Source organism: Otolemur garnettii, unplaced genomic scaffold (assembly GCF_000181295.1).
Source record: "Otolemur garnettii isolate 467f Iridium unplaced genomic scaffold, OtoGar3 scaffold00038, whole genome shotgun sequence".
Taxonomy (NCBI): domain Eukaryota; kingdom Metazoa; phylum Chordata; class Mammalia; order Primates; family Galagidae; genus Otolemur; species Otolemur garnettii.
The window spans coordinates 8,308,507-8,322,864 of NW_003852433.1; the positions used below are offsets into that span (position 1 = coordinate 8,308,507).

Consider the following 14,358-nt stretch of genomic DNA (forward strand, 5'->3'; position numbering starts at 1 on the left):
GCCACAACGCCCGGCTATTTTTTGGTTGCAGCCGTCGTTGTTTGGCGGGTCCGGGCTGGGGATTCGAACCCGCCACCTTACGTGTACGTGGCTGGCGCCTTAGCCGGTTGAGCTATAGGCGCCGAGCCTCATGAGCTAGTTCTACCCCCATTTAAAGGGTAAGAGAAAGAAAGAAAGAATTCCTGTAACTAATAGTAGAATTAGCGGTTAAAGGCTTGGAGCCAGTCAGATCTGTATTTGAATCTCAGTTGCACTGTTATTACTAACTACATGATTTTTTTTCTTTAGGAAGTCAGAAAATCAGTGCTTAAATCATGAGATCAGTTCAGATAATGATCATCAGTGTTAAGAAAGGAACAACCAGGGTGACATGATAGAGATTGTAACTGATGGAAAGTTGGACTCCCTTGGGAGGATGTCTTGGAATAGTGCACAATGAGAGGGACTCAGGTGTGCATTAATCTGGAGAAGTGTGTTCTAGGCAGTGGCAATCCCATGTGCAGAGTCTATTGGGTGGGAATGAGCTTGGCAAAGTTGAGAAACATCAGGAAGCCAATGTGGCTGGAGTAGGTGGAGAGAAGCAGAGTGCAGGAGTTGAGGACAGGAGTGAACAGGAGCCAGAGCACAGAGGGCTTTGGTAAGGGGGTTGGATTATTCACAGCCAATAAGCATCACTTATTTATAGTGTCAGTAAAATGGGGCTCCTAAAAGTACCTACCTCTTAGGGTACTTATGAGGTTTAATGAGATAGTAAAGTGTGCAATGTGCCCAGCGTGGGTCTTGGAATGCAGAATGTATTTGGAAGGTGCTACTGTTATTCATGATAGGAGATGGTGCAGGGAAAAGAGTAGCTCAGATCTTTCCCCCACTGAGCAGGGCCTGAGTTGTGGGTGGGGCATCTGACAATGCTCCCTTACCCTATCAGGCTACCCGGGTTTCCAAGCCACAACCTATGCCAGCCGGAGTTACACAGGCCTCGCACCTGGCTATACCTACCAGTTCCCAGGTAAGTCCTGCTTGGTATCCCTCTACTGCCAGCATGTCCCCAGTTCCTGGGCAGTCTGATTCCTTGGGGTGGTATCTGGGGGTGCATGGCTGGGAGTCTGCCTGCTGGAGGCTTGGAAGGAAGGGCGTGTTTGAAGAAGGAGGGTGTCTCCCCACCCATTCCCTCCTCAACCCCTCCCCAGAAGCTGGGAGTAGGAGCTCCCAGTATGGCCCTGCATGGCACCATTCTCTCCCAGGCTATTCTCTTTCTGCCTTTCTTTCCATCCCACCCATCTCCAGGGTTGCTACTTCCACCAGAGGGCCCTGGGCTTGTGGTGGGGCCCTCCCTGAAGGCCAACATTGGTGTGTCTTCCTGGACACACTTACAATGACTGGGTGCTATTCTGAGCTCTTTCCAGGCCAGACAAGGTGCTTGTACTGACACCTTAAATACTAGAAAACAATTTAAAAGCATTACGATCCCCACCCTCTTTTGTAATTCAACTGAAAAATAACACTAGACCTTAAAATAAGTGTTAGGAAGCCCATTGAAGTTCTGGACTTTCCCATGATGAGTATTCAATGTTATTTTCTTATTTTTGTTTCTGTTTTTTTTGAGACAGAATCTTACTCTGTTGCCCTGGGTAGAGTGCCGTGGAGTCACAGCTCACAGCAACCTCAAACTCTCATGCTCAAGAGTTTCTCTTGCCTCAGCCTCCTGAGTAGCTGAGACTACAGGCGCCCACCCCAACACCAGCTAATTTTTCTATAGAGATGGGGCCTCCCTCTTACTCAGGCTGGTCTCAAACTCCTGAGCTCAAGCAATCCACCTGCCCCTGACTCCTGGAGTGCTAGGATTATAGGCATGAGCCAACACGCCCAGACTTAATGTTGTTTTCTTTGAAATATCAACTACCAAACTTTTGTGAGGCCTTTAATTATTTGTGGTCTTAATTTATGTGGAGGGTCTGTAAACACGTGCATCTTCTGTCCCTGGGGCATTTAACTTGGAATCCTTCATATACATTATGTTATTTAATCCTCCCAATAATCTCATGGGGGAGGGATGTTTATCTCCCATCTTGTACAGGTAGATGAGAAAATAGGCTCATGAGTTGCTAAGATGACTCAAATAGGAAGTGGCAGAGTTGGGACCTGAACCCAAGCCTGACCTATTCTAGGGCCATTGCTTTTCATTAGGCAGCTTCTTCATCAAAAAAACAAAAAAGAAGGGGAGGATTCTGGGAGAGGTTTTGGTGGGAGCTCAAGCCTTTAAGAAACACTCAGAATTGTACTTTTAACACTGCCCCATGGTATAGGTGGCAACTCTTTTCTCTCTCTCTGTTTCTCTGTCTTCTTCCCTTCCCCTGCCTATTGAGAACCATGCTCTCCCCATCCCCAGCTCTTGGGTCCTGTGCATGGCCTGTCCCCTCACCCAGTGTCCCTGTGGGTGTATTTGTCCTCCCTGGGCCATGTCCAAGGGGCCTCCCCTGCTTATTCTTAAGCTGTTTTACGTTTCATTTTAGAATTCCGTGTAGAGCGGACCCCTCTCCCGAGCGCCCCAGTCCTCCCCGAGCTTACAGGTCAGTCGCTCGGATTTCGTATACCTCATAGGCCACACAGGAGACTAAGGGGCCCAGGGACCTTCAGGGGGAAAGCTAGGGGGACCTTTTTCTCCTGCCCACCAGCCCTGTGTGTGGGGGCACAGCAGACTGTGCCTGGGCACTGGCCAGTCTGGGTAGCTACATGGCCCTTAAGGGTGGGGCATAGGGCCAAGGCAAGCAGATGGAGGCAAAGTCACTCATTCATCCATTTGGCAAATATTTATCTAGCACCTCCTGTGTGCCAGGCACCATGAGGCTCTGGGATCCAGTGGTGAACAAGCCAGGGTCTCAAACTCATTGCAAAGTGGGCCAGGTGGGGACTTGTACAGACCAGAGCCGGCATGCCTACACTCCGTGCCAGCCGGCTCCTGCCGGGAGGAGATGCACATTCAGTACTCTCAGCTCTCGTTTTTCCAGAGAAGCCAGAAACCCAGCTTTGCTTCATAGGAAATTTTCAATTATTTTGAAATATCAGCAAAAAACTCAAAATTTTTAAAACCCTGTGGGCCAAATGAAACATATCCCAGAGCTTAATTCAGTCCTGGGACTGCCCATTGGCAATTTCTGGGAAAGTGGGATGAAGGTGCTGGGTCAGTGGGGCTGTTTCTCTGTCTGGTGGCTTCACTTGAGCCAGTGGGCTCAGCTACAGAGCTGGCCCTGAGCCCACGGGGCCATGAGCACATGGGGTGGGCTGCAAGGGGTTTCTCTGTCCAACCTGCTTCCCTCTCATCCTACCCCCAGACTCTCCCCCAACCTGGCCGTGTGTGAAGGATGTGAGCATGGACGCTGCTTTAGATGAGATCTAAACCCTGGGTGCTCAGGGTTCTCCCAAAATGAGGGGATGGGAAGATAAATGAAGTGAAGGAAGAGAACCCTGGAGATGGAGGTGATAGAGGCTATTCCCTGAGTGGATGAAGAGTTTGACCAGCAGTTGCAGGGGTAGGGGGCTGCCAGGGGGTCCTTGTTCCTCTTTTAAGAACTATGTGTTGAGGACCTACTGTGCATGAGATACTCTGCCAGGCCCTGGGGGCAGAGCAGGGACAAGACAGAGGCAGGCCCTGCTCCTAAGAGGTTGCAGTCTATAGAGGGAAACAAATACTTTTAATCAAATAAGTAACCTTTACAGTGTGGTGCACAGGGCACTTGGGGTTGGCTCCCTGACTTTGCTCTGTGGAAATGTTTCAGTGGACCGAAAACCAGACCTCAGAACCCATCCCTGCCCTTAAAAAACTTGAGGGGAAGGAAGACTTGAGGGAAGAAATGCCCCCCCTAATATACATCTTGGCAGGTGGGGGAGTGGGTTCAAGGCTCAGGAATTCTTGGATGTCTGGGGCCTGAACTTTTCTCTTGCCTTGCAGAAAAGGGGATGTGGGTGTTTCTTTCATGCATGTCAATAAATATTATGTCAGGTGCCATTCCAGGCACTGGGGATATAACAGTGAATGAGACAGACAAGGTCCCTGCCTTCCTGAAGCTGATATTCTAGAGGAGGGTGATAGTAACAAGTAAATAAGGTATTTTCAGAGAGTGAGAAATTCTGTCAGGAATACAAAGCAGAGAGGTGTGCTAAGGCATTAGGGTTGGGGGCAGGGGGCTGCTGTAGTGAGGATAGTTAGGGAGGGCTTCTTAGAGGAGGTTATATCTTCAGTGAGAAGACTCCAACTGTGTGGATATCTTAGGAAAGACTCCTCAGAGTACAGGATGTCCAGAGGCCTTGCATGGGGTCCGTACCTCCAGGTCTTGTTCCAAGTCAGGGCCAGGGTCACCACCATAACCTCAAGGGGCACCTCTTGGGATGGGAGACCTTCACTCCTCACCAGGGCTGCAAAGGCCAGAGCTGAGACATAGGGGATGTTCACTTCTAAGCCCCAGGAGCTCCAGGCTCAAGCCCCAGCCTCCTTCTAGCCCCACACCTCACCCAGTTATTTAAGCAGAGGTCCCCGCTACTCCTTCAGTGAAATACCTGCTGTGAGGTGCTGGGCATTGTGGAAGAGAGGGCAGACAAGAAACAAGGGCATAGCAAGATGCCTGTGTATGGGGAGGGCACGACAGAAAGAGGCCAAGGGAACTTGGGGTAGGGAGTGGTCGCTTCCGGCAAGGTGCCTGGGAAGGCCCTGAGGAGTGCTCTTGGGAAAAGGGGGTGAGGCACTCAGCCTCAGTGTGACCCCTGCAGGGAGCTCTAGTACCTGAGTTGTACCTCACCTCGAGGCAGTAGGCCTGGCTTACTGTCCCCGTGTCCGTCACCAGCCACAGTCTGCTGGGGCTGGGAACAGGGGCATCAACTCCTAAGCACCTCTGAGCTTGGTGACCCATGTTCTGCTAAAGGCACTCTGGAAAAGGGGGCAGCTTCTAGCAACACAGCTTGGGTTAGGTGCCCTGCCCCCACTCTCCGTTGAGTTTGGGGTTGTCTAAATGTGACCCTTGAGTCCAGGACAGAAGCGGAGGCTGAGCTGCTTATGTTCTCTCCTACCTTTTCCCATCCATTCCATAAGTCAGGACACGATGGCAGCCCAAGGCAGCTCTTTCCGCCTGGACCCTGAGGCTGCACTGACCCCTCTGAGGCAGGGTCTGGCTGAAGAGGCTCTGCCTAGAAGGTAGAGGCCTCCTGCACCCACCTCTGCTCCTCTGCACCACACTGACATGCCTATACTTTTTCTTTCAGCCATTCCTCTCACTGCTTATGGACCGATGGCGGCAGCGGCAGCAGCAGCAGCTGTGGTTCGAGGAACAGGTGAGGCTTCTAGGGTGCGGGAAGCAAGGGAAGGGGTAGTAGGGAGCAGAGAAGTCCAAAGGGGAAGGGAGGTGCCACCACCCACCCTGTGCAGCGGGACTCCTTTGACTGATCACCTACTGTATGAGGGCATTGAGCTGGCACTGGCTGGCCAGCCAGGAAGGAGACTGGCAGGTTCTCTGTCTCCCAGAGCCCACAGGCTTGTGGGGGATTCAGGTACTAAAAAAGCAATAATACTAATGGCTGACACTGCTCCGCTACAGGGTGTCAACTCCAGAAAAACTCAGCTGGGACTTTTGGGACAGGCCAGAGAAGGCAGAGAGGAGGAAAGTTTATTTTTTTTGCAGTTTTTTTTGGCCGGGGCTGGGTTTGAACCTACCACCTCCGGCATATGGAGCTGGCGCCCTACTTCTTTGAGCCATAGGTGCTGCCAGAGGAGGAAAGTTTTTATGGCTGAGGGAACAGTGTGTGCAAAGGCTTGGAGGCCCGTGAGCATGGGGAAAGTGCCAAGTGGGGTGTGGGGAGGAGGAGGAAGGAAGACAGGTATTGGAAAGTCAGTGGATATTTTCAAGCCACAGTAGTACTAAGTGGTCAGGCAAGAAATGATGGCAGTCTGGGCAAGGATGGCAGAGTGGATGGACTTGGAGAGATATCCAAGTACTGCCCCCCCAGGACCTGCTGGGATGTGGAGGTCAAGGTCAGGGTGAGAAGAACGGGTTTGAGGGGGAGGTGCCATGGGGCAGCAGTGGGCACCGGGGCTTTCACCTTCTTCTTTCTGGGTTGCCAGGCTCTCACCCCTGGACGATGGCTCCTCCTCCAGGTTCGACTCCCAGCCGCACAGGGGGCTTCCTGGGGACCACCAGCCCTGGCCCCATGGCCGAGCTCTATGGGGCGGCCAACCAGGACTCAGGGGTCAGCAGTTACATCAGCGCCGCCAGCCCTGCCCCCAGCACCGGCTTCGGCCACAGTCTTGGGGTGAGTGGCTAGGCTTGGTGGCCTCCATCTCACACCCCACCTTGGAAGACCCCAATATTGGGAGAGCGAGAGGTTTTGATGTCTTCAGGGGCAAAAAGAGGGCGAGGAAAGGTGGATGGATAAAGAAAGAGACCTTAGAGGGAACATTGAGGGTTATCATTCATTCAGTGGGCCCCTAGTCATCACCCTCTGTATGCCAGGCACTAATGGGCTCTAGGGTTATGCAAATGAGACACACGCCATCTGTGCCTACGTGGGGGTTAGATTCCAGCTTGAGTAAGGGTTATTTGCAGATTCCCAGGCCCTACCATAGAGAATCTTCTAGCAGTGGGGACAGTTTAGACAGGGAGAGAGGGATGTGTGCCTCACTTGAGTTTCCTGTGCAGAGAGAAGAAGCCTCTGGGCTTTCTCTACTTTCCCCAGGAATCTAGGAGTCAAATTCCTTTCTTTTCAGGGACCCTTGATTGCCACAGCCTTCACCAATGGGTACCACTGAAGCAGGGGACAGTGCAGGAGGTGAGGAGGTGAGGAGGGGTGGGAGTGGAGGTGGTAACTGGGGAGCTGGTCTTGGACGGTCTGGTCTGGGACACAGACCCCAGCCCTGCCCTTGGGAACCCACAGTCCCTGGAGAACACAGACCTTTATACCAGCAGTGGTCAATAAATTTCAAATTTATTTAAACTTAAATGACCTGCTACATTTTAAAATAGCAGTAAGGCATCACATTCCACCTATCAGGTTGGTAAAGATATTTTAAGATTGGTAATGCCCAGCATTGGTGTAGGCGTGGAGTGAACAGTGGGTAGGTACACTGGCTCAGGTTTTCCAAGGAACAGACTGGCAATGTTTGTCTAGATTTCAAACATTTATACCCTTTGACCCAACAAATCAGCTTGTAGGCACTTATTTATTTATTATTTTTTTGGTGACAGTTTCACTATGTCACCTTCAGTAGAGTACCATGGCGTCGTGACAGCTCACAGCAACCTCCAACTTTTGGGCTTAAGTGATTCTCTTGCCTCAGCCTTCCAAGTAGGTGGGACTACAGGCTTCTGCCACAATGCCCAGCTGGTTTTTTTGTTGCAGTTGTCATTGTTGTTTAGCAAGCCCGGGTCGGTTTGAACCCACCAGCCCCCATGTATGTGGGCAGCTCCCTAACTACTGAGCTACAGGTGCCAAGCCCTAGGCATTTATTTATTTATTTACTTGAGACAGAGTCTCACTATGTTGCCCTAAGTAAAGTGCGATGACATCATAGCTCACAGCAACCTCTAACTCTTGGGCTCAAGTGATTCTCTTGCCTTAGCCTCCCAGGTAGCTGAGACTACAGGCACCTGCCGCAATGCCTGGCTTTTTTTATTTTTTTTTGAGACAGAGCCTCCAGCTGTTGCCCTGGGTAGAGTGCCGTGGCATCACAGCTCATAGCAACCTCCAACTCCTGGGCTCAAGCAAGTCTCCTGCCTCTGTCTCCCAAGTAGGTGGGATCACAGGCGCCCACCACAATGCCCCGCTGTTTTTTGGTTGCAGCCGTCGTTGTTTGGCAGGCCCAGGCTGGATTCGAACCTGCCACCTTAGGTGTAAGTGGCTGGCGCCTTAGCCACCTCAGCCACAGGCGCCGAGCCATGCCTTGCTATTTCTGTTGTTCTTGTTGTTGTTGTTGCAGTTGCAGTTGCGGTTATTTAGCTGGCCCAGGCCAGGTTTGAACCCACCACCCTTGGTGTATGTGGCTGGTGCCATAACCACTGTGCTACGGGTGCTGAGCCTAGGTATTTATTTTTAAAATTGGAAATAACTGAGATGCTCATGGAAAGGAGAGTAGTTAGATAAATTAGAGCATCTGCATGTGATGGGCTGTTACGCAGCTATTGAAACAGAATATTGGCCAGGCACGTGGTTCACACCTGTAATCCTAGCTCTTTGAGAGGATTGCTTGAGGCTAGCAGTTTAAGACTAGCCTGAAAGAGAACGAGTCCCTGTCTCTACAAAAATTAGAAAAATTAGTCGGGCATGGTAGTGCATACCTGTAGTCCCAGAGACTTGGGAAACCAAGGCAGGAGGACTGATAGAGCCCAGGAGTTTGAGCTTACAGTGAGATATGAAGATGCCACTGAGAGACATTGTCTCACAAACCCAACCAAACCAAGATAATGCTGACACACAGACGGAGTCCACAGTCATCACAGTGTGTATACAGACGGTGAAGGACTATACAAACTGGTAACCGGTGACATTTTGTTCACTCACTAATTTAGTCAAATACTTATTGAGCCCTATTCCAGGGAACAAGACAGACAAGGCCCTTTCTCATTCTACAGATGAGAAAACCAAGTGAACAAATGAGATCATTCCAGATCATGTGTGAGGGGGCTGTTTTAGATTAGAGGTTCAAAGAAGGTGTCTCAGAGACAGGTATATTTTATATGTGAAATACATAAATGCAGCCATTCAAAATCTAGGGAACTGGCCATCCATACAGGGATCAAACTGCAAAGGCTGTGAACAAAGCTATTCTGGGTGGGAACTTGGAAATGATAATGTGTGTTTGGGGGGTACCCCTAACCTCCCACTGTGTTCCCAGCGCCCCAGCCTGCAGCTGACTGAGGACCACGAGTGAGCCAGCAAGGGGGCAGGACACCTCAGCCGCAGCCGCCGCCCCCTCCCCTGCAGCGACTCGGACGCTACTGCCTGCCCCCACCTATGATGTCTGGCTCCGCTACTAACCTCCCCCCTCTTTCACCCACCTGTGCTCCGTCCCCCCTGCCCCTGTTCCGCCCGCTTTTATTTATTTTGGATTAGCCGGTTGCCCCCCACCCCTACCCCCAACCCCTCCCCTTGGGCCTGCGCCCCCTCCTTGCCGCCCCTATAGGACCGTTTTGTATTTGTGCATAGTTAGAGAGAGGGCGGAGGGAGCCTGCTATAGGCCACAATCCCAACCTCTGTTTTTTTATTCTGATTTTCCCTTCTTTTATTCTTTCCCTTTTTTTTTTTTTTTAAAGAAATCCGTTTTTAAACTATTTCTAGGTTTGTGAATGTGAAGCCCCAGGCCGCAGGGGGCAAGGGGCCAGGTGCCCCCCACCAGCTGAGAACAAAGTGTCTATGTGGGTGTGGGCCCCTGGCCGCCTCCCTCCAGCCCTGGACAGGAGGGCAGGGCTGCGGGTAGGCCAGGCCGAGCCCCTGGAACCATCCCGTCCTGTATCATATGTAAATACTGTGAGGTGAAGCCCCCACCCTCTCTGAGACCCCTCTGGGGTGAGGGTCTCCCCCTATCCCCTGTTTCTGTCCCCTCAGACACCGTTACTGTAAGCTTGCAGGCCTCAGCTGTGGCAGTGGCAGGCCAGCTCTCTCAGGCCCTCAGGGGCCTGCTCACCCCGAAAACCCAATAAAAGGGGTAAGGGGCACAGGAAGAGAAGGGCTTGCCCGAGCCATTGCTGGAAAGGAATTAACTCTCCAAAGGTCCCCCCTGCCCCCTACCTAGGTTGGGCCTCTATGGTTTCTGCTGAGTCAGCCCTGACATGAGTGGGCATCCAGGGGCAATTTGGTAAAGTAAAGGGCTTCTCAGGGAACCCCCACATTCTCTTACTGAAGTTTCCCACCAGGATGGTCTCATGGCCAGAACCCCTTAGCAGCCCCTCACCCCAAAGCCCCCTTCAAAAGGAAAAAAAAGAGGCTCAGAGTATAAATCTTCATGGATAGTAACCTGGCTGGCTTGGCAGGGCTGAGGCCCTCCTTGTCATCCCCTTTTTCTGCTGCCCTCTTCGCCAGGTCTGAGGCTAAGGGCCTAAGCTCCCTTCCTCCTCACCCATTAAACCCCCCTTTGGAGAGTTAATTGTCTGTGTGAGGTGCTTTACCGATTAGCCCTGAGAACACAAAGCAATAATCTTTGTTACTGAGATGCGCGGCTGTTTGTGTTTTTGGTTTTTTTTTTTTAATGTTTCCTAATAAAAAAGAAGCTGCATTTTATTGGTTTTTATTTTTAATTTTCTACACATTTGAGCTGAGTTCTGAGAGACTTGGCTTCCCTCTCCTCCTAGTTCCCTGAGCCTTCCCTACCCCGCTGGGCCCATCCATGGGCTCAGGTCCCTAGAATTCCGTTTTCTGATTGGTTTGGGGAATTTTTTTTTTTTTTTTAAAGATGTTACATGGTGTTTCGAAGCCAGCAAGTTACCGCCCTCCGGTGTCTCTTCTCTCCACATCTGTAACTTCTTTTTCCAGGTTTTATTTTCAGTTTTAAATTCCTAATAAATTATTTGAAAACGGTGCTGGGCTTTGCATGTCTTCTGTCTCTGTGCCTTAAAGTTGAGGTACCCTCATTTTCCATCCACTTAGGGTCCTGGCTGGATCGAAGAATTAAGTTGACGTAAACTAAAAAAAATTTTTTTTTGAGACAGAGTCTCAATATGTTGCCCCCGGTAGAGTGCTGATGCATCATGGCTCACAGCAACCTTAAGTGATTCTCCGGTCTCAGTCTCCCAAGTAGTGGGACTATAGGCACCTGCCACAACACCTGGGGTTTTTTGTTGTTTTTTTTTTTTTTTTGAGATAGAGTCTCAAGCTGTTGCCCTGGGGAGAGTGCTATGGCATCACAGCTCACAGCAACCTCAAACTCTTGGGCTTAAGTGATTCTCTTGCCTCAGCCTCCCAAGTAGCTGGGACTACAGGCACCTGCCACAACACCTGGCTATTTTTTTTGTTGTAGTTGCCATTGTTGTTTTAGCTGGCACTGGCCAGTTCAAACCCGCCAGCCTTGGTGTTTGTGGCTGGTGTCCTACCCACTGAGGTATAGGCGCTGCCCTACACCTGGTTATTTTTAAAGATGGGGTCTTGTTCTCGCTCAGGCTGGTCTCAAACTCCTGAGCTCAAGCAATCTGCCCATCTTGGCCTCCCAAGGTGCTAGGATCACAGGCATGAGCCACCTTGCTGGGACTACATAAACTGAATAAACAGGAGAAAAGGATATACATTTATTCATTTGTTTTTAGAGACAGGGTCTCACTGTCACACAGGCTGGAGTGCAGAGCTACAATCATAATTCTCTGTAACCTTGAACTCCTGGGCTCAAGCAATCCTGCCTCAGCCTCCCAAAACTCTGGGATTACAGGCATGAGCCACCACACCTAGCCCCTAGAAAAGCCTAGAAATGTATTTAACACAAGTTTTACATGGGCACAGGAAGCTTCATAAAGAAATGAAATCTCGGGTGGCGCCTGTGGCTCACTGAGTAGGGCGCCGGCCCCATATACCAAGTGTGGTGTGTTTGAACCCAGCCCTGGCCAAACTGCAACAACAACAACAACAAAATAGCCGGGTGTTGTGGGCACCTGTAGTTCCAGCTACTCGGGAGGCCGAGGCAAAAGAATCACCTAAGCCCAGGAGTTGGAGGTTGGAGGTTGCTGTGAGCTGTGATGTTATGGACTCTACTGAGGATAACAAAGTGAGAATTTGTCTCTAAAAAAAAAAATTTAGGGGCAGCACCTGTGGCTCAAAAGGGTAGGGCGCCAGCCCCATATGCCGGAGGTGGCGGGTTCAAACCCAGCCCTGGCCAAAAAAAATAAATTTAAAAAAATAAAAAAGAAAAAATAGGCTCGGCGCCTATAGCTCAACCGGCTAAGGCGCCAGCCACGTACACCTAAGGTGGCGGGTTCGAATCCCCAGCCCGGACCCACCAAACAACAATGACGGCTGCAACCAAAAAAATAGCCGGGTGTTGTGGGCACCTGTAGTTCCAGCTACTCAGGAGGCTGAGGCAAGAGAATCACTTTGAGCCCAGGAGTTGGAGGTTGCTGTGAGCTGTAATGCCACGGCACTCTACCCAGGGGGACAGCTTGAGGCTCTGTCTCAAAATAAATAAATAAATAAATGAAAACCCAAAGAAGCAGCAGTTCGAGTCAGTTACTATAGAGTTAATTGGACAAAGAATAGTAAGTTGTGAAAAAGCAACTAAAGTGGAGAGGCTTAAAAGATGAGAGTTATTTTAACAAGGTCTGTACAGAATTATCTTGGTTTGACTTCTTGTCCTTGAAGATTAGGGTGTTGCTTTTTCTTCTGGTATAGGGAGGGTGTCTTTCACGGGGGAATTTCATCTTCTGCTTTAAAGCAACAGCATGGAGGTCGGAGTGATCTTGTTCCTGCTGTTTTTCAAGTGCCTTTAACTTAGTCAATATGTCAGAGTGCTATATTTTTAAATCCTTCACTGCCCTTGCCCTCTCCTGTTTTACTTCTGGGAACTGGCTTTACTTTCCGCTTGACGCAGCTTTCATCTCCAACTTCCCCACTAGTCTCAGAGCTTAGCATTGACAATAAGATACCACTTCACACCCATTAGGAAGGCTACTATATATATATAAAACCTAAAAAATGGAAAATAACATGTTGAGGATGTAGAAAAGTTGAAACCCTTGTGCATTGCTGGGGGGAATAAAATGGTGTACCTGCTATGGAGATGTTTTGACAGTTCCTCAAAAAGTTAAATAAAAAATTACCATATGATCCAGCCATTCTACTCCTAGGTAGTATATACCGAAAGGAATTGAAAGCAAGAGTCTGAACAGGTATTTGTACACTAGTGTACTAGTGTAGCAGCAATATTCACAATAGCCAAAAGGTACAAACAACCCAAAAGAATGGGTAAAAGGATAAATAAAATGTGGTATATCTATACAATAGAATATTATTCAGCCTCAGAAAGGAAAGAAATCCAGGCCAGGTGCAGTGGCTCATGCCTGTAATTCTAGCACTGTGGGAAGCCAAGGCAGGTGGATTGCCTGAGTTCACAGGTTCGAGACCAGCCTGAACCAGAGCAAGACCCCCATCTATAAAAATAGCTAAGCCTTGTGGCAGGTGCCCATAGTCCCAGCTACTCAGGAGGCTGAGGGTAGAAAATTGTCTGAGCCCTAGAGTTAGAGGTTGCTGTGAGCTATGATGCCATGGGACTCTACCAAGGGTGACAAAAGTAAGACTCTGTCTCAAAAAAAAAAAGGAAAGAAATCCTGTCACATGCCACAACATGGATGAAGATTGAGGACATTGGTTTATATGAAATAAGCCTGTGGATGAAATATTGTATAATTCCCTTTATATGAAGTGCCTAGTGTAGTTGAACTTCCAGAAACAATGTGGAATGGGGCCTCGGTGCCCATGCTCAGTGGTTAGTGCGCTGGCCACCTACACTGGGGCTGGTGGGTTCAAACCTGGCCTGGGCCTGCTAAACAACAATGATAACTACAAGAAAAAAATAGCTGGGCATTGTGACTGGTCCCTGTAGTTCCAGCTACTTGGGAGGCTGAGGCAAGAGAATCACTTAAGCCCAAGAGTTTGAGGTTGCTGTGAGCTGTGACGCTACAGCGCTCTACTGAGGACAACATAGTGAGACTCTATCTCAAAAAAAAAAAAAAGGAAAGAAAGTAAAATGGGTTACCAGGGACCAAGGAAGGGGAAATAGAGTTGTTTAATGGGCACAGAATTTCAGATTTGCAACATGAAAAGTTCAACAATGACTTGGCGCCTGTAGTCCCAGCTACTAGGGAGGCTGAGGCAAGAGAATTGCTTGAGCCCAAGAGTTTGAGGTTGCTGTGAGCTGTGATGCTATGGCACTACACCAAGGGTAACAAAGTAAAACTCTTTGTCTCAACAAAAAAAGAAAGCTCAACAATGCTTCGAGGCATGGTGGCTTATATCTATAATCCTAGCACTTTGAAACACCAGGCCGGAGGATTGCTTGAGGTCAGGAGCTCAAAACCAGCCTGAGCAAGAATGAGACTCCTTCTCTACAAAAAATAAAAATTAGCTGGGTATGGTGATGCACACCTGTAATTCCAGCGCCTCCAGGGTTGAGGCCAGGAGTTTGGTCACATCACTGCACTATAGTTGGGGTGACAGATAGGGACACTGTCTCTTAAAAAAAAAAAAAAAAGGCTCTTTAAAAATACTTATAATGGCTCGGCGCCTATAGCTCAACTGGCTAAGGCACCAGCCAGGTACACCTAAGGTGGCGGGTTCGAATCCCCAGCCCGGACCCGCCAAACAACAATGACGGCTGCAACCAAAAAATAGCCAGGCGTTGTGGCG

The 14,358-nt window shown here is 49.6% G+C and overlaps 1 protein-coding gene across 3 annotated transcripts in view; it reads left to right on the forward strand.

The window, feature by feature from the left end:
- MSI1 (musashi RNA binding protein 1) overlaps nt 1-10,550 on the forward strand; it is a 24,285-nt gene extending 13,735 nt beyond the window's left edge. The window contains exons 9-14 of one of the 3 annotated variants that reach the window (XM_003789920.2): nt 926-1,006; nt 2,511-2,567; nt 5,251-5,319; nt 6,107-6,294; nt 6,749-6,810; nt 8,873-10,550. In XM_003789920.2, the coding sequence (XP_003789968.1) occupies nt 926-1,006; nt 2,511-2,567; nt 5,251-5,319; nt 6,107-6,294; nt 6,749-6,790 (437 nt within the window). In that variant the 3' untranslated portion in view covers nt 6,791-6,810; nt 8,873-10,550. Of the gene's footprint in view, nt 1-925; nt 1,007-2,510; nt 2,568-5,250; nt 5,320-6,042; nt 6,295-6,748; nt 6,811-8,872 lie in introns of those variants that run through there. The other 2 variants (XM_012805226.2, XM_023513304.1) reach the window with 2 other exon arrangements.
- Nucleotides 10,551-14,358: the final 3,808 nt, after the last annotated feature.